Below are 24,173 nucleotides of genomic sequence, written 5' to 3'. Positions count from 1 at the left end.
CTGGGTTTCTCAGATAAACCACACGCTACAAGAGTCGAGGAAACACCTATTTGAAAAACACTAAATCTGGATTTTTACGACGTGTACGTGAACGCGTCATGGGATTGTAGCCTACTTTGAAGCTGGCGGGTTGGGCCAGACTCCAATGAATTTACACGGACCTACCGAGCCATCGAGGGAGCGGAGAAAAGTCTGGCGCAGACACACGGGTTTAATCTCCACAAACTGAGCGGTAAACCGAGTCAAAGTGTGAAAAGAGAAGTTGTGGTTTTGCCGTAGCCCCGCTTCTTCGCGGCTTCACCTCTTTTCGCTCGCAGAAACCAATGTGGGATAGTGATTGGAGTTGACAAGCCCGCTCCACTACTGTATGTGCTCTCTCCCCCTCCTCTCCCGCTCCACACAACAACCAGGAAATCGTCGAGGTGTGCTTCTTTATACCGCAAGTGGCTACCCCGTTTGCGGGTGTAGATGCGTCTTTTTTTCGCCGATTGATCGTTTTTTTTTATTTTTTATTTCACTAGTTTGACTTTTAACGCCGGGCTTCAGCTCTGAAGCCAGCCAAACTTGCCTACGAGGAGAGGACCTCCACTCTGGCCGAACAATGAGGTGGGTAAAGCGGCGCAAATCCCTTCATCTTCATTGTGTTTCCAGGCTACATTTTGTGTTTCGGGCCACTAGTTTCACAAAGGCCACCGTTCAAAATCTGACCCCACGATGTCTCTCTGGAGTCTGCCTCTTCAAACATATTAAATCGTATTTCTCACTTGGAAGTAACTCGAGCTCCTGGCTGTTTTTTGGTGGTGTTTCAACTACAGGGGCACACATGACACTGTGTAGCAGGTTTTTTGTGACCTTTTGTTAGTGAATAACTTGATGGTTTGCGTTTAAGAAAGTGTTCGTGTCTGAAAGCCCAGTCCTACCTGTTCAAGTGTCTGACTGCCTTTCAGAGAGTATTCATAAGTTGGGGTTGTTGAGCAGGTCAGATGACAAAAGCATAGTTTTGTATTCGTTTCAAACACTCCATGTTGACTCTTTTGTTTTCCTCCTTTGGCTTCAGCAGGTCAGTATTATTGTGCATGTGTCTAAATCAAACCACTACCATGCTAAAAAAAAAAAAAGGTATGATAAAGAATGAAAAACCTGTGTTTATAACTGAGGTCAGAGGTCAGGGTAGTTTATAGAACATGTGAAAGGGATTCAGTGTGCTGCTCAAAGGCACTTCAGCAGGGTGGTTTCTTGTCTACACAGGGGGCTCCTTCAGCTGCACAATGACCACTTGGCCACCTTGCTGCCCCCAATGCATTTGCTGTTGATATCATGTCATGCATTCCACAGCCACGCATTAAAACCTATCCCTCTCCTACTATTTTTCTCCCTCTGGGAGTACAGAGGTTTGCACCGGGAACAAAATTGCCCTGTGGAAAGCTCATGTCCACAAATTCCACATCCTGTCACAGCCTGTGCAGTTGTCAATTACATGCTTTGAAGCCACCGCTGCTGGCTGGGGCTTCTCTGGGCTGGCTTCTTTATTTTTCCTCACTCCTTCACATTTATACAGAGCAGCTCTCCACTTATGTCAAGGAACAACTTTCGTTGTTTGACAGCGTGACAGATGCAGGTTTAATTCTGGACCATGAGGTACAGCAGAGTGCGGCGGTGCAGGGCTGATAACCTGTGTGACTAGTTCTTTATCTCAAACCTAATGCGCTGCCCTTTTCTGTAACAATATATCTCAGCAAGGCACATGGGCTGGTCCTGGGTTTGTGTTTGTTTTGCACGTATTTCTACATAGTAACTTTGATTACAGCAGGAACAGGAGGCACTGGAGCTGCCTGAAATCCTGCCACAGTCCCAGTAATGCATTAAACACACCCAGCTAATGAGGCCATTAATTAAGTTAATGCAATGATCAGCAAAGATTACTGTGTCAACATACTTCACATGATACGCAGGCAGTTTAATATGAATTCAATAAATAACTGCATTTTAGAAGAAATGGCATCTGTTTTTCTCTTTGGTACACTTGTAAGTAGACCTGCGTTGTAAAAGTTATTGTCCCGCCGTACATGGTGCACAATAAAATGATAACGCAGCATACAATAAAATGAGCAAACTGCTTCATTTTGAAATTACTTGAGCTGCACTCAAAAACCACTTCCCCAACCATGAACAACTGCAGCAGCTAGACAGCACCAAAAACACACAATGTAAATAGTAAAGTGTCAAGCGTTTTTTGCGTATATTCAGGTTTCATCATGCCCTTCAAAGTGTTGTCTCCTTGGAGTCATTAGGAGGTGATTGTAGGTCTTACTTTATCTGGATACTGCTCCTGCGGGCCCTCTATTGTGGCCAGTTCACGTCATGTCACCTTGTATAATAGGTAAAGACTGGAATGCAGCTCCACTCGTGTTCATTGTTATTTGTCCCAGTGGTATGTGACTGTTGACACAGACGTGCAGTGAGTTGGTCAAAAGTTCAACAATCTGACCCAGTTGAGAAAATAGTTCCGTGTTGCTTTTAAGCTGCCTTTTTTACATTTTGAAGTCAATAGAAACATCCCTCCATTCTACCACTCACACAGCGTTATCTCCTCTCACCACCTTCAGTGCACCTCTTGTTGATTCGAAGCAGATGCTCATAGATGCACATGTGTTCTTGTGTTATTTTTTTGATATGGAAATTTTAGAATTTCACTGATCATGTTCGCAAATTTCCTTCGCTGATTTTCTTCCTCATTTTTGTCACGGTGAACGATGACTGTGTTCAGAGCACTGGATCAGCGATTCAGACTATCTTATGCTTTTGGTTAGGTGGCACAGGAAGTGCATCCATCTGCATTATGATTCACTGTTTTTGTCAGTGGTGACTCCTGTCTCCCACTATGATTCACTGACTGGGTCTCTGTGACTAAAAGGCCTGTCCTATCTGACACTGGCAGTATGGCTGCCTCAGGCTCAAGAATTAACACACATGATGACGTGAGCATACACACGGACAGGTGTACTGCATCTGCTTAACACACACTGTTTGCTATCTAATGAGTTCCCTGTAATGACTTTAGAGGCTCTGCATGCCTGGAAGCGATGCCAAACTGGGCTCCTCCGCTTTTCTCCTTTTACACTCTTGCATGAGCTTATTATTGATCATCCCTTAAAAGCAGGGGAATGGCCTCCCCCTCAGTCTCCTTTGTGTCTCGGCTCCAGCTTTTTTTTCTGCCTTGGCAGTAAATGGAAAGGAATGCAGCTCGAACAGTGATCTTTGCAGTTTTGCCGTCATATCTTCTTCCACTATCAATTGTTCAACTTCTTGACCTCATGTCCCAACAGGCCAGTAGCTGTTTATTAAGGCATTTAGCAATATTATTATTACGTATGTCCATGTAAGGATAACAAGATGAAACTCATTGGTGTTGCGATAGCTGCGCGTTCATCCCATGGTGTTGTGTAATGTTCGTAACGGTGTGTCTGGTGTGTTGGGATGCTGATTTTTCATGTCTCCACTTGTTCTCCTAATTCCCTTGCACAGTCATTTTTTTTTTCTTTTTGAAGTCTGATGTCAGTGGCAGAGTATAAACAGACATTCAAACTGTGTGCAATCAGTGTTACTCGCTAAAAGCTACGTAAAAATTCAAAATATTAAGCAAAGAAATACTTGTGTACTCAATTCAATTTTCATTTTAATACTGATATTTTATGGTTAGAGCATTGTTTTTAGGTGACAGACAAATACATAGGAGACATTCTGCATACTCTTTAATGTGAACATGAGCAGCCTTTTTAAATTTGTTTGTCAGCCAAAGACCTCCTAATATCCATGCTCACCCCCCCACACCCCAGAAGCAATAACAATTTGAGGTAATTGGGGTGTGCTTGTGGGAATTCTTATCTATAATGGATTAGGAATAATGGCTTTATTTCATGCGTCATAAAGAGTTGCATGTTGATATGCACTTCAAAAGACTCCTCAGTGCATCGCTTTACAGTTGGTGTGACTAAATGATCACAAAGCCCCCTGTATGCTTCATCAGTCCACACTCCCCATTATTAAAACGGTCTTGCCTTGTGAGTTTGTCTCTCACAACACCCAATCACTGCAACCCCCTCCCCTGAAACAATTTACCCCTCTTGGTCCTCCCACCTCTCATACTCATAAATAGGCCATTATGCCAGGCTGCCTCTTGGATTAGACGCTTTGCTACAGGAGTTGCTCAACATACAAAACCTACTATTGTCTACTTGGTGACAAATCCAGTTTCCTTGGTCGTGGCCGACGTTTTTCTTCTTTAATTGTGCCTCTAGGCTGTTGTGTTCTCTCTTTATCGTATTGTTTCTTCTGTGATCACTTATGTTAAACTTAACCTTTGCCCTAACTAGCTTGTTGGTCATGTCTCACCCATATTAAGTAGTTGTTCTGTGAGCTTGTTGTTTTGAAAGTGAATCTTTTGTCCCAGGAAAACCCAGTGTTGTCGTAGCTTGCAGCGAGTGTTATGGACACAGTCAAACCTTTCCCAGTTCCGGCTCCTCAGATGTGACCATTTGTTGCTCCTCTGTTTTATATCTTTGTAAACTGTATATGTTTCAGTTTTGGATTGTTGGTCGGACAAAATAAGCAATTTGAAGACATCACCATTGGCTCTGGAAAATTTAAAATTTTGTCTTTTTTGTTCTTTAAGCTGAACAATTAGTGCATTAATTAAAACAAATAGATCAATTGTTAAAAAATGAAAATGATTCTTAGCTGCACCCCTATCGTGATACGCTTTTTTGGAAACTCAAATACGAAACCCTTCATGGATAAAATAACCAGATTGGTCTGAGTCTGCTAATGGCTAATTCGATAAATTAATCACCTGTCAATTAGTAAATGTCGCAGTTTTTCTGATGCTATTTTTCATGGATGTAGCTAGCTAAAAATGATGAAGATGCCATCGCCATTCTTCATCCCATCTGCAAAGCTCTGATTGGACGATTGTCTCTCCAACCAGCCAGACACCGGACATATATATATAAATCGCTGAACAAATCTGAGATGTGGGTGGCGATTCAGAGGTCTGAAACCAGGATAAGAATATTTGGACATTTAGATGTCGGTATTTTAGCTTGTGTGACAGATCTAGCCATCAGCAGTGTGAAATCAAGCAGAACAAACTGCTCTACAGTGGCCGGATGAAGTAAAAGACACATCTACAAACCCTGTGGTCTTTTTGCAGTGGCCAAAAAGTGTGACATCATCCCAGCTGATGGAGAGCCTGGGCCTAACAACGTACTGAAACTGAAGCTTGTTGTGGGCAGAAGTGCTGGACTGATGTATTGTATGGTCAGCACTGCTAATGCGCACAAAGATACATTGGGTTCATCAGGGGTCCACTGCCTAATGGAGCGTAATGGATGCAGTTAGTATAAAAACTGCTTTATGCTGTCAGCCATCTTAAACATTCCTATCTTTCAGGTCCTCGGATCTTAACTCCACTTATCTGGGACGATGATTGCTGATACACAAAGGCTGTATTAGATAAAACAGCATTGGAGGAAGCCTGGCAGATGATTTGCTTGGCAGCAGTTTCCTTACATTATCATCAGGCAACACTTGAACTCTGGATAGTAAGGACAGATAACTAATAAAAGCCTCAGGAGAGTTTGACCAGACATGGATTAAGGGTTTATAACTTAACAGAAAAGGACAGGCTGAAGAGAACCTGAGAACCTGTTTTGGCTTCTTCAGTTAAAGACTGAACCATTTTCTGCACGGGTAACATTGTTGTGTATGAATAGCGATGCACATAATCTTGTTTACAGACAGTTTATGCTGTCCTGGATGGAGAACATGAAGCTCCCACTCTGTCTCTTTCTGTCCATTCTGTCTAAGCGGCAGGCAGGTCTGTTTGAATAGTACAAGTTTAATTTTGAGAACTTGATGTTGAGTATTCAGAAGAGGACTATCCTTTTGTCAAAGCGTCATCCGTTAAAATAGTTAATGCTCAACGCTCAGTCATGGGTGAACATTGGCCTGAATGTTACTTGTGCTGTTATGTTTGTACATCATACCTCTGTATCATTTTTATTGTTTTTTTGCTTGACAAAGAATTGGCTGAGCGTTGTTCAGTTATTGAGTAACATGCCTCATTTGTTGTTGCCGGCAAAGCTTTCACATGTGAGGGGAAAATGAGCGCTCTTGAAGAACAATTAAAGTCTTGATTACAGTTTGTTTTCCATCATAAACATTGTGACCTGCCGATGGCTGGACAGTTAGCTTCACTGGAGTTGTGCATCGTACTGTAGGTAGGTTTTAAAAAGAGAGTGCAGAGTGGAAGGGCTGCAAGCTGGCCAAAAATGGACTATTATCCAAGTAGCCACAATCTGCAAAGTAGACTAATGTAAGGTCAAAGTCTACACACTTATGCCTCAATGTCAACGAGGAGCAGGAAATTTGATTAGGTGTTGCCGCCTTCCTTTTCTCGACTTTCTCTTTTCTCAATTTTGGGCTCAGACATTTTTTCTCCAGTGCAAAGGAATGAGTGTACAAGTCATAGCAGCTGAGAAAGAGGGAGGAGGGAGTTTTTCCTCACTGGATTGTTCTTCTCCAGAGAAGCAGGCCTGCCTCCTCCTTGGCCCGAGTCGAGGAGGATGTGCTCCAACCTGTAAAAGGAGTTGAGCTCAGTGAGGAGGACAGAGGTGAGATGGTTCCAAATATGGGCATTGAGTGTGCCAGTCGTGCCCCCCCATCCCCTCCCACATACATAACACACACACACACACACACACACACACACACACACACACACACACACACACACACACACACACACACACACACACACACACCCGCCCTACACTGCCTCAGAAGCAGGAAGGAATTCATCTCCGCTCTTGAAGTGGTCACACAACAAAATGAAAGTGCTTGGCCAAACGTCTATTCAACTTTTCCACAACGCTCGATAAACGATGCCAGGCAAAGGATGAGTCAGCGCTCAAAGAATGCTGAGGGGTTTTCTTGGTAGAGGAGTTTCAGCTGAAGATGTCTGACTCCATTCAGACAAAGACAGCAAGAAGAAGAGCTTAAGAATAGCTGAAATAGCCTGGATGCCTGTTTTCTGTGTCCGCTGACTCAAAAGCAGTAGCCTGCAGCAAATGTGTGTGTGTGTGTGTGTCTATTTGTGTACTTTTGCAGCATGCTAGGACCTGTGTGAGAAGAAACAGGCATGAGGAAAAGGACAAAGAAAGAGAGAGTGAAGTAAGCAGAGGAATAAGGCAAATGTGGGCTAGTAGAGATCTACTTTTCCAGCCCTAAGCTTGGTCTAAAAGTTTCATTCTTTATTTAGCCTTTACTGTAGTGGGTAGGACAATATAGGAAAACAACTTGCTTTCCAGAGAAAAATGTATTTCATTCAAACCTCCAAAAGTAAAAATGTTGCATATTTCCTTTCTGTTTCTTTCATATATGACCAGCAGAATAATATTTGCATTTATGTTTAGATTCCTGTGTCCGTTTGTGTTCTCTGTCCACCTCATATTTGACCAAAATAAGCTGCATCAATGGGAAGTTTATTCTCGGGCTACATATTAACATTTATGCGTCGGCTGGCTCTCACAACTCAACAGGAACTGTACTTTGCAGTTTGAAAGCTTATCTTGCGCCTACTTTTACAGCCTGTGATAGTCACAGCGCTATTGACATGAGAAACAAACAAGTTTCATTAGATGTATGTTGCTCAGAGAGGTTGATTTCAGAGTCATGTGTTCCCTGCTAAACATCATATACACGGCCCGAGGGTGGTTTGAGGACAGTGTGCTGTCAGATGACCAGGCCAGCGTCAACAGGCTATTGTGTGGGCTCCCCATGTCTGTGCATTTGTTCACTTTTCATGAAGTGAAAGATTTTTTTATTCTATTTACGTAACTGAATCTGCAATTCTGCAGAAGTAAGAAAACGCTCCCTAAAACCCATATATCATAGGAAAACTCAGTCTCTTGCAATGTGGAAATGACTAAAGAGCAAATGTTTTTTATTTTTTTAATAACTGTGCAGCCCGGGTTTTACAATATTGTGTACAGAGGAGCATTCACATTCTGGCACATGCTATGTTTTTCCATATTGCCTCTTTGCAACTAATACTTCCTGTTCTCACTTCTGTCTGCAGTCCGTGTGTTAGTCTGGAACGTGACTTTCCCATGTGTGTCTCGTTGCTATCAGGTGCTTTCACTCTTCACTTATGAATGAGTTCTCACTATATATACGCGTGTGTATGTATATGTACAGCATATCCACCTTAACATATTCCCATTTTATGAGCCCCAGGTTTTGTTGTCTCAAATCTAATGTTTTTGATCTGAAGTAAATAATTTTCAGTTGATTCAAAAAGACTGACCTGTAAATTATTACTGAAAAAGAAATACATAAAACATTGTTCTTCTACAAATTATATAGAGCCATTTAAATCAAGGCCCTTCTTTTTTTCCGCAATATCAATATTTATCATGTGTGACTATCATCTGTGAAATATGGTCTCTATTTTTATCAGGCCGTGAAGGAGAGGGGGGAAGTGGTTTGGTTACACACGCAGACACATAAATGACTTATTGTCATTCTCTGTCTGGTTCGAAAGTGACGTTTTGCTGTAGAAAAGAAGTAGTGAATCACTGTTTGTTCATCTAAGGTGCAGCACCGCCACCTAAGGTTTACTAATTCAAACATGACACCTGTTTCTCATCTTATGTTTCATAATTGGCTGTGAGTTGTGTGTTTGAATTAATTGTCAAAGCTGTGAAAAAAACATTCTATTAGTGAGACATGAAGCTGTATGGATATTGCTGTCGGACTGCACTTCACTTGTCAAATGTCTTGCGTGAGTTACTCCTGCAAGTTTCAGTCTCTTTGCTCTTTGTCTCAGAGAAAGACACTTATTCCTGAAGGCAAGAATAACTCAAAAAGCCAGAAAATGATAGTTGGCTGTAGTTGTGAGGGCAAAAGCGGCTTTTCATGTAGTGGATTTATGAACTCCTGGAGGACAAAGAAGCCTGACGAGGGACTGTGAACCAGGGATGGACAAATGGCATTACTCTGTGTGTGTGTCTACACAACAGTGTGGAACTTCAGTGTGCTTGGTAAAACCATCTCATGATGCACAGGATGAATGTAGTCCTATCCATTTCTGCAGTGTTATGTAATATATGAGACATGGCATGATATAGAGAATGGTGAGAGGAGAAGAAGAAGAAGAGAAGAGTGGCAGAGGAGCGTGGTGGGAGGGTCAGGTGAATGGAGGAGGAGGAGGGAAGAGACGGAGTCACTGGGCCTGACTGTACTTGCCAGCACAATTGGGGAAAAGCTCTGAGAGCACAGCCTTATACAGACATTTCCAACAGAGCATGTGCCCTGGCCGTGCACTGCAGTTTCCTGTTAACCCCTCACTGACCGAGAAACCACGGGAGGGATGAGGAACTCGCTCTGACTGTAATAACGACAAGTGAAGACTGTTTTTAAGTGTTTTTCTAAGTAGAGGTGCAATTTGCATATTATCCCGTTGATCATTTCCTGTGCTGAAGTCCTCATTTGTATTAAGCAAGTCCTTTACCAGAGGTATTTTAAAGGTTGGTGGCTCAAATCCATCCCAGAGCGTCAGCCAGTGACCCATTTGTGCTTATGAGATAACCTCTTAAGTCAACTGGTCACTTAGTTAGCTTAGCTCCACAGCCAGCTTCAGTGTCCTGCTTGTGGACCGGTGGTCTTCGTCTGAGGAAGGACAGGAATAGATTGTTTATGACCGCGCCTGTCGTGGTTTATTCCAGTGCTAAAACACAGTCCAGTCAAACCCAGTTGTGAGTCCTCTGCAGCCTGTTATACCCAGTGGACCAGGTCAGCACATGGACACACGTGTTGGCAGGCTGACAGGTGCGAGGGTGTGTGCAAGTCCTTGTCTTGATGCGCGTGTGCCACACATGCTTTTAGAGTCTCAGTGTCCGTAGTTTTATCAATAATGCAGCTGCTCACTCTCAGTCTCACTCCTGAGCCCTTGCTTTCTCTGCCATTAAATATGCATACATTTCCCAGTCCTATGTCTCTGTCCCCTCCCAGTTCCCATAAGCCCTCTCTGCCCCGCACATCAACAGCATGCTTGATGCAGATGAGATCAGAGAGCGCTGCGGTATTTTTCCATCCGACCTGAGGTGGTTTTAACCTGCCTGAAGTGGCCGATGGGCATCGAGTGTGGATTTAAGGCCACTGTCAACGTTGAGCCCATTTGCAGAGTGCCGTCTGTCCCTTGTGTGTTTCTTTATACTCTGTTGTCAAAATAGTTGTGCGACTTAGTTTCCAATGTGTAGCTTTTGTTCCTTTTCAATTAGCTTGTTTATTGCTGCAAGATTTATTTTTGCCGATATAAAATTTAAGTGCAGGACAGCAGCAAAAAGACTCTGTAGCTAGCCTACAGGTTGCCAAAAAGCATAGAGGAGAGAAAGTTGCTATGACAAATTGAATTAACATTCACTGCAGGCACAATTATTATAAGACGTGTGCCAAATAACACAATCACAGGATGGCATTTTGAAGTTGATATAATACACTTTTTTTATGATTGACAACACATCCAAAGCTATTTAATGTGTGGTGAAATTATACACCACTCCCATGTGTTACCCAGACAAATTACAGTTAATGCTAAAAGGTACTCACCAGGACTACTTAGTTTATAGGGATTTTTGTAGGCCTAATAATTAGAGTAGTTCCTGGTTGGAGAGGAGCGAGCATCCCAAACACATCAAATCCTAATTCTTCGCTCAGTATTCTCTCCTTTTTTCTGAATTGCAGAAAAATACTGTAGCTGTCAGCAGTGAAGCAAAGGTATAATTTCCAGTTAACAAGGACTGAATTTCAATGTTATCTACTTGTAAGAAAACATTGTGTGTGTGTGTGTTTGTGTTTGTGCATTGATTGTTCAGGCTCAGGCCGTCCTTATTAGGCAGTGTTGTCAGCAGGAAGTGGGTTGTGGCTTTGGTGCTGTGTCACAGGAAGTAGCAGATTGTATCACGGGTGGGACAGATGGAGGGAGAGGTGGAAGAGATGGATTAGGGGACTACAGGGAGAGCATAGGGGGGCAAATAAGGAGAAGAGGGGGAGGAATGGTAAAAAATTGGATTCGACAGTCAGCCACCTTTTCTTCCTCTGTCTGTGTTCCCCTCCACCATTTGAACTCGGCGTTATTATTATTTACTAGTTCAAATGGCTTTATATGTCATATTTGTTGTGGTATAAATTTGTGGTATTCTTTTCCAAAATGAACGTTTTGTTTATTTTTAGGTCTCAGTGTCTGAAATGCAAACACGTATGCACACTCTGCAGCCTCTAACACTGCAACCTAAACTTGCATAAAGTGCGGGCATTCCTGAATGTGTTGTAACTTGTGTGTATTCTGCCTGCATGGACCTATAAATAAACGTTTTGTCACTGATCTCACAGCACAAATGTGTGGAGGTGGAGGTTGATGTAGAGCAGGTGGAATAATCCCGAGCCTCGTCTCTTTTGGCGGAGCTCGGCACAACTTCCTGTCTTTGTCGGCCTCCATTGTTGTCTCGCCTCCCATCTTGTTTGGCATCAAACTAATCTCTTTTTCTCCTCTCACATCAACACTTTGCTGCATTCCTTCTCTTAGTCTTTCAGTTCCTCTTGTGTATAAATCAAAACATATTGTTTTGACATATATACAAGAGGTTCTCCACGCTACCTTTCATTTACTCTACTCTTTGCAGTGATGCTAAACACTACACAATAATTATTAGAACTTAGTCTATTGACACAAACATGAATGGGCAACCATTTTCATGATCATAATGTCTGTGTCAGTTTCTCGAGTGTGAGGTGTTGCTGGTTTTATATCATTGTGAATTAAATATCTTTGGGCTTTGGACTGTTGGACGGAGAAAACAACAACATTTGAGGACGTCAACTTTGAAAATGTGGTGGGAAATCTTTCACTCACTTCAAACTTTTTCTGACATTTTATAGAGCAATTGATTAATTGAGAAAATGGACTGCAGGTTAATCAATGATGGAATTAATCTTTAGTTGTAGCCCTAATTGGGATACCTGATACCCGTGCCAAGGGAGGTCCTATTCTTTGATCAATCCAGAGAGTGTGGTGACCGACAAAATGCCAGACACTCCACCGTCAGCAACACTCAGCGTCTCATCTCTAGAATCGTTTATTTATAGTGGAGACTACTGAGTGTTTTTGGTCTGTTTGTCCATCCGGTTTCTCCAGTTCCTCCTCACCTCCCCTTGAGTTTGCTTCTTCCCTTCCAGCTGCAGTCCACACTACATACCAAAATATAACAGCATTTGCATTATATTAATTAGCCTATAGTCTGATATGGCATTTGTCATTAGATATTGCAAAATCGTTTTGTTTCAGCCCCATTTTATACGTGTAAAAGTGTAAAATTGACTGAAAACTGAATTTCAGGTACTTGTCACTCTCACTGGGCAAAATAGATAAGAAATATGAGTCTTCTAGATATAGCCATGAAGATCTGTTAATGTCCATAGATCTTCAGGGCTGTCACCAGAAGAAAGCCCTCATATGTTTGTGGTAGCGATTACAAAGATCCTTGATCATACCTTGATGCATCTCTCAAAGCCTTTATACATATAAGTTTGTCTCGTACTGTTTGTGTCTTTAAACGTGAAGCTTGGTTGCTCGTAAGAACAACAAATCAAATCTCACATTTACTAACTGCGTCCTGAGTGAGATTCTTTTTTTTTTTCACTTGTAGCCTTCATATGCTGAAAACTCAACTCAAATGAACGTTGTCTCTTTCTGTCTTGCTCTCTGTCTTCCAGTGAGTCGAGTATTTGCCAGGCTCGGGCCACTGTGATGATCTATGACGATGGCAATAAAAAGTGGCTGCCGGCGGGTGCTGGACCCCAGTCCTTCAGCAGAGTCCAGATCTATCACAACCCCACCAACAATGCCTTCAGGATAGTGGGACGCAAGATGCAGACGGACCAGCAGGTACATCTGCCAGCTTTGGGCTCGCTGTGTGTCTGACATACTTTGTGTGTGTGAGTGTATTGTAGTTTTGTTTGTGTGTGCTGGCGTCTGTGCTCTCCTGCAGGTGCCTAAGGGTGTATGAGTAAGCAAGTAAGTGTGAGACAGTCTATCTTTGTATGAGCCCATTCATTCACAATATCACTGTTAATCTTATTACAGAGAATATTTACTCTTTATGCTGTCATACTTTTTATTGCCGATACCTAAGAAGACTTCATTGTCAATCGCTTTATGACTTCTTAAGTGCTTTCATTTTGTCAATCTTTTTCTTTGATACTTATATGACAGCCTGGACTGTCTTCCAGGAATTAAGTATGGCCAGTATTACAAAAAACTGCTGACCTACTGAACTATTACACCAGAGTTGACCGCTTCCCTGTTTCAGCAGAGGCATGAGTGCATCACCTCTACTGGTTTATTTAATTAAATTTGATCATACATCTAAATGTTAGGAGAGCGAGAGAGGCCGAAGTGCACTGGATTTATTGTCCCTCCCTTGCTAAAATTTCTCAACTTGACAGGACACTTTTGTTCACTTTGTTTATCTTGTCAGTAGCAGTAGTTACTGTCAGTGTTGGGAATGAGAGAACATTTAAAGAACAATTCTGCAAACGCTTTAGAGGATGCTGGAGAAACGACACACAGCTCACAGATGAGCTTCATGTTGTGATGCTGTGATGATTTCAAGTGTTGGTCATTTGCAGCTTTGTGGTACTTTACAGCCATTTAGCTTCCATACAGTTTTCCCTTGTACTCATTTACCTCACTGGAAAATAGACCCAGCTTACTGTATTTTGAATATAAGCTTGTGTTTTAATTCTGTTTTGGTACTGGTCTGTGTAAACACTCATGGCATTTATTAATGGATGGTTAGATTGCTATGAAGAAAAATCCTTTTGTAGTGAAATGAATAGAAAAAAAATACATGGATGTGAAGTTATATATCCTTTATTGTCAGAATCTTGGAAATATCAAGATAATATAATTAGTTAAATTCCCCAGCCACACAGTTAGGCAGGAATTAGCCACAGTATTGCGCATGCACTCACATGTCAGGGGTTGGCTTTTGTCCTTGTTTTATTACTTGTTTTGTCCTTATGTGGACTGACAGGGAATACACATTAACACACTCAGACCTAAAGTTGAATTTTTGTGTAACATGTAGTGGTCATTTTGGGCATAGTGAGAAGGGAGACTGCCCTTCAATCCCGAGTAGCCACAGGCATGTTGGAAAAGGAGAACAAAGAGGGTTTCGTTGTCGTTATCGCCAGATTATGACTCACCAGATATCGTTAGATAAAGGTGGGCAGATTCCACGTTAAAAAGCTGGGTAAACTGAGTTTGGGTGGGTCTATTATTGACTGTGCCCCTGCTCTCCCTGCTGCCTCAGTGTCTGTCTCCTTCTTTAAACATTCAGGACTCTAAAGTGTTCCCCAGAGACAGGTCTTAAAGTGGATGATGTTTCCTGTGAGATAGTTAGCCTGTTCAACCATTTCCTGTGACAATTTAGGGAGAAGCCTGATACCCAATAAGGACTCTATATTTGTGTCGGATGGAGACATGCAGCCTGGTTTAGGATGGTGCTGGGTGAGAGCACAGAGGAGCTAATGAGAGAGAATATAGGGTGGCTGTACTCTCTACTTCCATGTTCCCTTCCTGTTCTCTCTCTGGCTGCCTGCATATAGAGTAACTTTGTGTTGTTTTTACGCTTGTCTTTTCAATTTGTTTTATGCGTCCCAGCCTGATTGTGTGATTAAACTGCACTGGAAACACAAGTGGAACCGAGGTATTATGGTTTTTCTGCAGGCATTCAGGCTTTTTGAACATGCGGCTTTCTTTCACTTAAGCTCGTCCTTTTTATTCTGAATTTTAATGTGTTTGTTGTCATATCCTCAGTCTGCCTCACCTGCCTTTTCTTGCCTTTTGACAGGATTGTGGAGAGTTTAGGAATACCACTGTCTGCAGTGGCTGCTGAACTTTCTACCCTCTCTTTTCAGTGCATTTTGGCCGCTATAATATTCACCCTGACAGGGTCTCCTCTCCTCCTCTCCGCTCTGTGGAATCCAGAGGCTGTTAAACAAATAGTGAAATGGCGCGTCAGCACATTCAGGCCACGCTCAAACCCAGAACATTTTTTACCTCCTGGTTCATAGGCTTCACGCCACCTGCTGGGTGGAATATAAAACAGGATAATCCAACAAAAATAAAGCGGACACTATAATTTATAAGCATAAGCAGGGATGTGGGTTTGTTGGTTTTTTTAATAGTTTTTCCAGTTTTCTAGTGAGGGATACAGCTCCCAGAAGCTAACCTTTTTTTGTTTTGGGTATTTACTTCAAACTTCTGACCAGCAGGTTTGGATTCGGTTTAATATTTTAAAATCTGACCTTTTAGAACTGTCACTATTTGTTTGAATATAGATAAAAAGCCACAAAATGATCCTTGTATTGATTGTCTGTCCTCTTCCCCCCAGGTGGTTATAAACTGTCCAATCGTGAGAGGTCTCAAATATAACCAGGCCACACCCAATTTCCACCAGTGGCGGGATGCCCGGCAGGTGTGGGGCCTCAACTTTGGCAGCAAGGAGGATGCTGCTCTATTTGCCAATGGCATGGCTCATGCTCTGGAGGTGCTCAACTCCATAGCAGATGCAGGTAAATGAGTTCCCACCAGATTCCCATTTCCATCAGCATCCATAGCGACTAGCTGCTTCCCACTGATTGGGCCTTATTCATGAAAGCCTTTCTATATACATATTTGATCTTATCCTCAAATTAATAATGTATATAATATGTCGGACAGAACAAAGACAGAACAACATTTTCATGCTGTTGGGATTACTTATGAATAGATATGAATGGCCATGAAATAGCAAATACAGCACTACTAGGATTGGAGTGTTTTTTTAATTATGTTGTCAAAACCGTTTGGTCTAGACCAATAAAGCAGCCCAACATAGAAATTATTTAAAACTGCAAAATAACCTGACTGTGATGCCTGGGATCTTCTCTAGTGCTGGCAGCTCTCTGTCCAGACTACATGAAAGGCATGTGTTTAGGTCCCCTCTGCTGGTCCACATCAGTAGTTTGGTACCTGTCATACCACTTCTATATTGTGGCTAATAAGGCTGACAGATGTTAAAACTAGTAATCAGAAAACGTTTAGTTTCTGCCGATAAATCTCTTACACAGGACTGTGGTTTTCTGTTCTTACGTAGGATTGTTTGGGCATTTACTTAAGACAGAATACCTGGAAAATGCATCCAATTTAAGAACGAACCTGATTCACCAAAACTTCCTCATGGGAAAAACAAATTAGTGGTCTGAGAAAATAAGAAAACATGTGCGAAAAATGCTTTTTTTTCTGTCGCTATGGTTTTGCATGAAAGATTGGTACCCTTTGGTTTTCCATTTTTCTATGCAGTTTTTTATTAAATTTGATCAGATCGCATAGTATCAAGTAACAATAGTTTTCTAAGGGGATATAAACCACTACTCATTCCCGTCTTCACTACTGATGTCTTCTGTTTATTCTGGTCCAGAAGACCTGTTGATATTCTGCCACAATCCATGTCTAGGCTATTAGAAAGTTATTTTCCGCAGAATTAAGACACTTTTTTATTATTCAAAATGTGAATAACCTTATATACTGTATATGATCATAAAATATTAACAACTGTTACAGTGCTTTTTCTTAAGTTTTCATAGTTTATCTTTGTTTCTGTTTGTGGACACCAGCTGGCTATTTAGATCAAATCCGATCCTTTGCATATCATGTGCTGTTGAACCATGAACAAAATAGAAAAGATACTGTACTGTAAGAGCTCTGGTACAGTGTGGCAAACCTAGTGCAATTAAAGACCATAAAATGGCTTCATTGGTGTCCACCACCCTTTTGGTCCTCTGTCACATCATGGCTGTCTACACGGTCATCAGACTTTGTACACTCACTGCATGGGTAGAAAAGGTGTGTACACCAATAAAAGCACACAAACAGTGTGTCAGTACAAGTCATAAATTGTTGAAGAGCAGATAAAACTAGTCAGCAATATTTTATACCATGTTCTATAATATTTTTCATTTCATTTGTATTATTAATGTTTTCTATGTTGTTTTGGCAGGCTATGCAACCCTCCCCCGCCCAGTGTCAAATGGACCTCCTCCAGAAGAGCTTGAACAACAACGGAGGTACCGTCAGACTTCCTCTAAATGAAACCCATCTTTTACTTTACTTTGCTAATAACCTGTAATAAACTGCCCGCCACATTTTATTGTGAATCCCCTTGGCTGTCGTCTGGGCCAGATTCAGCAAAACATGTACTGTATCCAGCTGATAAGCCTGACATAATTGGCCAGGTTTCTTCTGAGTCTGCAGGCTGGATTCAGCACCAGAGATACAGCAATCTCAGTATTTGTTTTAAAAGTAGATTTTCTGTGGAAGCCATTTGTTTTACCATTTATTCAAGTTGAATGTTCTGTGAGGCCATGTGAAGTTTATGTTTCTAACAGAAGCAAACACTACTATGGGTTGAGTTGCATAACAATCAATAGGAAGTCAAGCTGTCTTGGCTTTGTGCTAGTCCTGTTGGCACAGGTTTGCACACACGCATATGTAGAGGATTTGATGGCATTAGCCTGACCGTGCTAAACCCTCCGTCAGCCCCTGTAGGTTAAAGGTCAAAAAGAGCAGGGCTGACACTTCTCACATCAACCCCACCTTCTCTTCATCTATCTGTTTCTACAGCGAGACCCGTTGTGGTGACACCATGCATGCCTGCATAGACTAGGCATTAACCTTTTAATCTCATTTAGACTAAAAGTTAATATGTTGCACAGTCGGGGAGGCTTTGTGATTGGCTAGAATGGACTGTCTGTCAAGTTACTAGCGGTCCCAGTGGCTGCTGACGTACTGTGGCTTAGGGAGCCTTTAAAACCTTTGAAATCCAGCATAGATGCAGCTGTTGGTGGATCTTATTTGCATTAATGCTTTTAGGTCTGATGAACACAGATTCACAATATTCACCAGTATGAACTGGTTCTAAAATAAAGAAATATGGACGTCATCTCCCGTCCCCCTTTCCTGGACACTGTGGACCTGTGCATTTCTTGAGTGGGTGTTCATTGTATGTGTGCTGTTCTGTATACAGCTGTTGCGAGTGGCAGATGTGGTGGGGGAGAGGGGAGGGAGCAATGGTGAATGGAGGCAGCTCGAATTAGGCCACTGTGTCCAGCTGTGGACTTTTCAGCGGTAGGCTAATCAGAAGCTATGAAATCCCCCTCTCATCCTTTTACCAAAGTCGCTATATTGAGTACAAATCCTGATTATAGCTCTCCACACCAGTGCCAAACACTATAATTAGACAAGTTTGTCTGAAAACAATGGATGTGGCATAAATAATCTGCGGGACATTTGCACATTAATTGGCGATGGCTGAAAGCTGGCATTACCCATCATGCCCCTTTGCTTTCTTACTCTCTGCTTTATCTCATCGTTAGCCTGCCTCATCATAACACTCAAATAAAATATAATAACTTTCAGTTTAATTTATGTGTCCTGCTCATCCACTGATTTATTTTGAGCTTGTTTACATGTATTTGTCACTGACAGCTGTGTTTGTTTGTCCGTAGGTTGGAGCAGCAGAGGTTGGAACAGCAGGAACGGGAGCGACAGGAGAGAGAGAGACAGGAGCGGGAGCGGCAGGAAAGAGAGAGACTGGATAGAGAGAGACAAGCTGCTGCAGGTCAGGAAACACCTGGTCAACGTAACTGCACTTAACCACAATACAGTCCAGTCTTAGTCGAGTCTTTTTTTCTTCAGTGGACACCGTGATCACCATTTCTTATGGCCACCACACACTGCAATAACATAATCTGACTGGCCCTTTGCACACTGTGCGAGAGGGGTCCGCTAAAATCTTGGTCACAAATCTGCGTCAATTTTGAAGCAGTTCTGCAATGTACATAGAAAAAAATATGTATGCAAGCAATAAAACAAGCTTTAATTGAACTTCTGAATTCAAAATGGTGCGTTGGCCGTGTATTCTGCGTCATTTCCTGACATTGGTGTGTAGACATGGGTGGTAGCAGTAGTCACATTGTGACAATTTGGTCCTGAATTTTGACGCAGTCCGTCTTTGAACCCCAGGGCTCTAAATCTGCTATCTTACATCGTGATTTAGGATCACTGTTTGGGATTGTAGACAAACAATTTTGCCACCTTTCAAGGTTGTCAACTGCCTCTTACCTTTTACTTTTTCAAAGTTACATAATAGTGCACCCGGATCACACTGTCATTGGTACAGTGTTATTGTTAAACCTTTTGGGAGTGGTTACTGATGGCCCCTTCTGTTTTTTTGGTTTTTTTTAGTCCCTATTCCTCCGCCTCCATTGGCCCCTGGAGGCCCTGCTCCTCCACCAGCCCCTCCTCCACCCCCTGGTCCGCCTCCGGGTGCTGGCATCCCTCCCCCGCCAGGACCACCTCCCACAGGACCTCCGCCGGCCCCACCCCTACCTGCTGCAGGGGGAGGAGGAGGAGGAGGAGGAGGAGGAGGAGGAGGTGGTGGCGGTGGCGGTGGCGGCGGTGGTGGGGGACTTGGAGGAGGAGGGGGCTTGGCGGCTGCCTTAGCAGGAGCTAAACTCCGCAAAATATCAAAGGTGGGTACACAATACCAAAAAAACAGTTTTATAGACTAGTGTAGCTGCTTTGAAGTCGAGGTAAACTGAAGTTGAAACCAGTTGAAACCATTATGTGCTTTTCTCATTATGCAAATGGTTTCTGCTTGCATAGTGGTGATACCTGTATCCATCAGCTTATTGAGTCATCATGCCCACAAAATGTCTGCTGAACTCTTTTATATCTTCTTGCTATTTGCTGCCCTCAGCAGGAGGAAGGAGCCCCTGCAACTTCAATAGGCAGAACTGACTCCAACCGCAGCAGCAACTCCTCTATTGGTGGAGGGGGTGGAGGAGGTGGAGGAGGTCTGATGGGTGAAATGAGTGCCATCTTGGCACGAAGGTGGGCGACATTACAAGTCTGAAGTCAGATTAAATATACAATGCCCACACTCAATTAAACAATTAGGATTTCTTGATCTTCATTTATGCCCTTTGTTTAAATAGAAAGGTCTTCTTTAAATATGACTAGCGAACATATTTAAAATGCAGTATATATTGTGTAACACTTAAAATAATACTCCCAGTATATTTAACTGTAACTGGTATAACTTAAAGTGATTTCTCTCTCCATCAGGAGAAAAGCTGCAGACACTGGAGAGAAGCCACCTGTGAAGACACAAGATAATGTATGGGTCTGCTTTTTTATTTTTAATTCTGCAAAGAATACGAAACAAATGTGTTTTTATATGTGGCCCAACTAGATGATGGATAGTTATAAAATAGAAGGAGGCTGAGGATGAGTCATTCTTAACAGAAGGTCTTTTCTATACAGGATGATTCAGAGCCTCAAGGTCAAAGCGGTGAGAATTGAACATTTTTATCTGTGGCATGCTGCCCACATTCGTTCTGTTGTTAATTTGACATAATATACAAAGTGAACGTCAACAACTCATGTTTTTATACATTCTCCTTCGCAGACACCGTGAGAAGACCTTGGGAGAAATCGTCTATGACCAGGTAATCCAGGATTCAGTTATTTCCTCGCTGCCATCGTCGGTAAATCTGTAAACCCCCCCCCGGTGTCTGGCGTCTCATGTTTGAACTCACCCAAAGAGTAGTTCTCCATCAGTGCGAGTGATGAGTTGTGAACATGTGTGAATCTATGTTTGCCTCTGGACAAGTGTGAGCTTTTGTGTGTGAATGTCTTCCATTTCCATTCTAAGAGTAGGGTGTGTGTGTCTCACTAACAGGAATAACTCCATCCCCAAGAGCATGGACTCCACTTCCTCATTGTCCCAAGGGTCCAGGTATACATGCTGTCCTGTTCACTCATGACCTTAGTTCCCCTTGCTTTTCTTTTCTCTTCAGGTTAGCGCAGCACCGCTGCAACCTACATACTGGGGTTACATATTTTACAGTTGATAGCACCATCTAATGGATCAGAGAATGGCATGCACCCAAGGGACTTGTAGGTGTACCAGCTGTGTGTTACCTCTGAAAACTGAATAATAAGTTAGAAGCCTGACTGTGTGATTAATGCTTATTTTTACATGTCACTTCTGAGCTCTGGGGTCAATGCTGTCCTCTTGTGGTAACCTTTACCACTCGGTCATTCTATTTTTACAGCTTTGATGCCTTATCTTGTCTTGTCTATGCTGTTGATGCATGTGTTTGCATCTGAAGTGGATAAATTCCAACCAGTACTTATGTTTTCAGAATAGCAACAGCTAGATTTGTTTTAATTTATAACATTAGCAGCATTAATAGCATTCATTTATGAATTGGCATCCTCAAGGTTGATGTCAGTTTAGAAAGGTAGGTTAATGAGCTTAGATAGATTGACCCTCATGTCATCTCTGGGTGTGTGTACATTTCTGCAACTTTCCATTCATCCCCTTCATCCCTCTGGTACTATGGTGATGTGCGGACGATTGACAGTTGGCCTGTCAATGCAGTGACATGGACCCTCTAGGCTTTTTCTGAGAAACAAACATAAAATAATTGTCTGTTTCTTGTCTTGTTTCTTACAGGGCGAAGCCTGCAGGCAACAGTAATGATGCAGGTGGAATGGATGATTCTGATTTAGAGAAAATGAAACAGGTGAGCAGCAACATCAATTCTTGACCAAAAGATCTAAACCGGAATGAGTGTGATTACATGCACTTAAGTAACAGGGTTACAGTTCGCTTTCTCCAGTAAGCTGATTTCTTATACAACATGTAGACCAGAAACCTGGTTTCTGATTGCCCAGCTAGATTTCTCCAGGAGAATGGATTTCTCTGCCATGTATACAGGTAACCGTTTTCCTAATTGGCTTTTTACATGCAGTATGCATGCAACAAAAAGACGCCAGGACTGATGCAGTGTCAATACAGTTAAAATAATCAAGCCATGCTTCCAAAATATGCTTGGTGGTAGGGAGAGAAATCTGAGTAGTGCATACAAGGGCTTTGATAGTTAAACCACTGTGTCACCAGGACTGACAGTCTGTTTGTCAATCAATACTCTGCAGGAGATCCTGGAGGAGGTGCGGAAAGAACTACAAAAAGTCAAGGAGGAAATTATTGGAGGTGAAACTCACTAAAAATTATTTAAAAAAATTAAAATTTTGCTTCAATGTACAGTATTTCGTGTACTTAATTCTTGTTTTTTCCTCCCTCCCCACCTCCCCCTTCACAGCCTTTATTCAGGAGCTGCAAAAGAGAAGCACATAGTTCTGCTGAGTGTCAGGTGTAACGGAGGGATGTGATAGATGGAGGTGGTTAAGGCTCGTTGGGACCTCTCCTCCACTACGCCCTCCCATGTAGCCCAGGGATTTCTCACTTTCTCCTACACATTTTCTCTTTTCTCTTTCTCTCTTACACAAACACATGTGAGCATACTTGCTTGTGTGTACATCATGCATATTCACTTCATGTAACCCAGGGAACCTCCTCACGTCGCCATCCGGCACTTTTGACGGTCACTCACTAACATTGCGGCGCTGATCCCATCTCTCCCCCGTTCATTCATCCCGTTCCCTTGTGTCCTCCTATGTGTTCTGCTCATCTGAACCACTTCAGAGCACATAGCTACAGCCACAGTTGCTCTTCCAATTCGTCATCATGTACACTCATCATAACCCTCTTTTCTGCAGAAATCCTGCTCCTTGTGTCTTCTCCCTTCTGCTATCAGACGCACCATTTACTGATAGAGCAGTCTTCAGTATTCAGGGACAATGTATTAGTCACATTTTTACTGTAAAAGCAAGATGCTGGCATGCTGGGATCCTTTTTCTCTCTTTCTCAGTTTGCAAACAATTCTTCAACCTCAAACACTGCTACAGATAGTTCAGTTCAGACATCTGCGAGTAGGTAGGCTGTTGTCTCTAATGGTAGTTGGAGGTGGAAAAACAACAATAATCGAGGTTGGATCAGAGACCCCAACTCCCTGACTACTGCAGTGTTTCGCCGTCAAGTGGACTTTCAGCTCCCAGCAATGGCTAAGAACTAAAACAGCACAACACAAGCCTTCACTGCTGCAAGATAGAGAAGTTAGAGGAAGAGGAGACAAGCAAAGGGAATCTGATGGACAACCTGAGTGCTGTGAAAGAGGAGTGTGTTGTAGTTTTATGATGTGTGAGAAATGTATTCTCTTTGCATTGCACTTGTTCCAGAGGAAGTGGGTCTGTTTGCCACACTGCCTTGACAGACTATTCCCTCTCACTCAAAATGAGATATTTGTTGGCCAGTGCAGTGGTCCTACACTGTGCTTCCGCTAGTAATTTTCTTCCATTCTAGCTATGTTTTCTAACTTTGAAACATGAAAAATGGCCATGATGAGGTCAATTAATTTGGCCATGACCAACTGCCTTGAGAATAAATATATAAATATATATATATATAAGGAAAAATATATATTTGTTTTGAGGGAAAATGTTAGCAAAATAAAATGGTGTTTCTATTTTAATTGAAATGACTGGTGAATGGGGATTTTGTTTTCCTTTTTTTTTTTTCTTCAATGATTGTTTTCTTATGAAATGTTATTTTGGGTTTACTGTTTCTTTTTTCTAATAGAGTCTAGGCTTTTTACACTGAAATATTAAGAAAACAGCTTAGAGACACTGGATTAGAAATGCCTTTATAGTCGAATACAGCTGCTTCTTGAAATGCATTACTTTGTCTTGAGTCATCTTTTGCATCCTGTTGTAAGATTTCCTTGAATTCAGATGAATTACATTTTATGAACTATAAACTGTATTGCACAAACTTGCTTACACTGAAATCCAAACGGATCTGTTTAGTAGAGACATTTGAATTAGAGCCTGGCTTAGAAATGTTGTGAAATAGTTTTTTTTTTTTTTTTTTTTAAATAAAAACAAAAATATTTGTCACATTAGATGAACATTTTTCCGCTATGTGGTTCATGACTGAATTCTGGCTTCAAGACAATAAAGATGTGTAGACTCACTATGTCTTTACCATCAAGTTAAATTAGACAATTTAAAGGCATAGTTTTGCTAACGTTGCCCATTTGCT

General features: G+C 42.0%; 1 protein-coding gene across 1 annotated transcript; it reads left to right on the top strand.

Moving 5' to 3' along the window:
* Positions 1-161: 161 nt before the first annotated feature.
* Positions 162-24,105, top strand: vaspb (vasodilator stimulated phosphoprotein b). Its single transcript, XM_070905826.1, has 14 exons — positions 162-606; positions 12,832-13,003; positions 15,516-15,696; positions 17,163-17,229; positions 18,670-18,782; positions 19,409-19,695; positions 19,923-20,056; positions 20,291-20,342; positions 20,489-20,516; positions 20,634-20,673; positions 20,907-20,963; positions 21,687-21,756; positions 22,169-22,226; positions 22,336-24,105. Exons 1-14 carry the CDS (start codon positions 602-604, stop codon positions 22,368-22,370), a joined length of 1,299 nt encoding a protein of 432 aa, XP_070761927.1. The 5' UTR covers positions 162-601; the 3' UTR covers positions 22,371-24,105.
* The last annotated feature ends 68 nt before the right edge of the window (positions 24,106-24,173 follow it).

Source organism: Enoplosus armatus, chromosome 5, assembly GCF_043641665.1.
Source record: "Enoplosus armatus isolate fEnoArm2 chromosome 5, fEnoArm2.hap1, whole genome shotgun sequence".
Lineage (NCBI taxonomy): Eukaryota > Metazoa > Chordata > Actinopteri > Centrarchiformes > Enoplosidae > Enoplosus > Enoplosus armatus.
Note: the sequence above shows the minus strand (reverse complement) of the source record. Positions and strands in the feature narration are given on the sequence as shown.

Coding starts and splice junctions, on each gene's coding strand:
- vaspb (XM_070905826.1), top strand. Junction 20,057..20,290: donor AGTGCCATCTTGGCACGAAG/GTGGGCGACATT, acceptor TCTCTCCATCAG/GAGAAAAGCTGCAGACACTG. Junction 20,674..20,906: donor GAGAAATCGTCTATGACCAG/GTAATCCAGGAT, acceptor TCTCACTAACAG/GAATAACTCCATCCCCAAGA.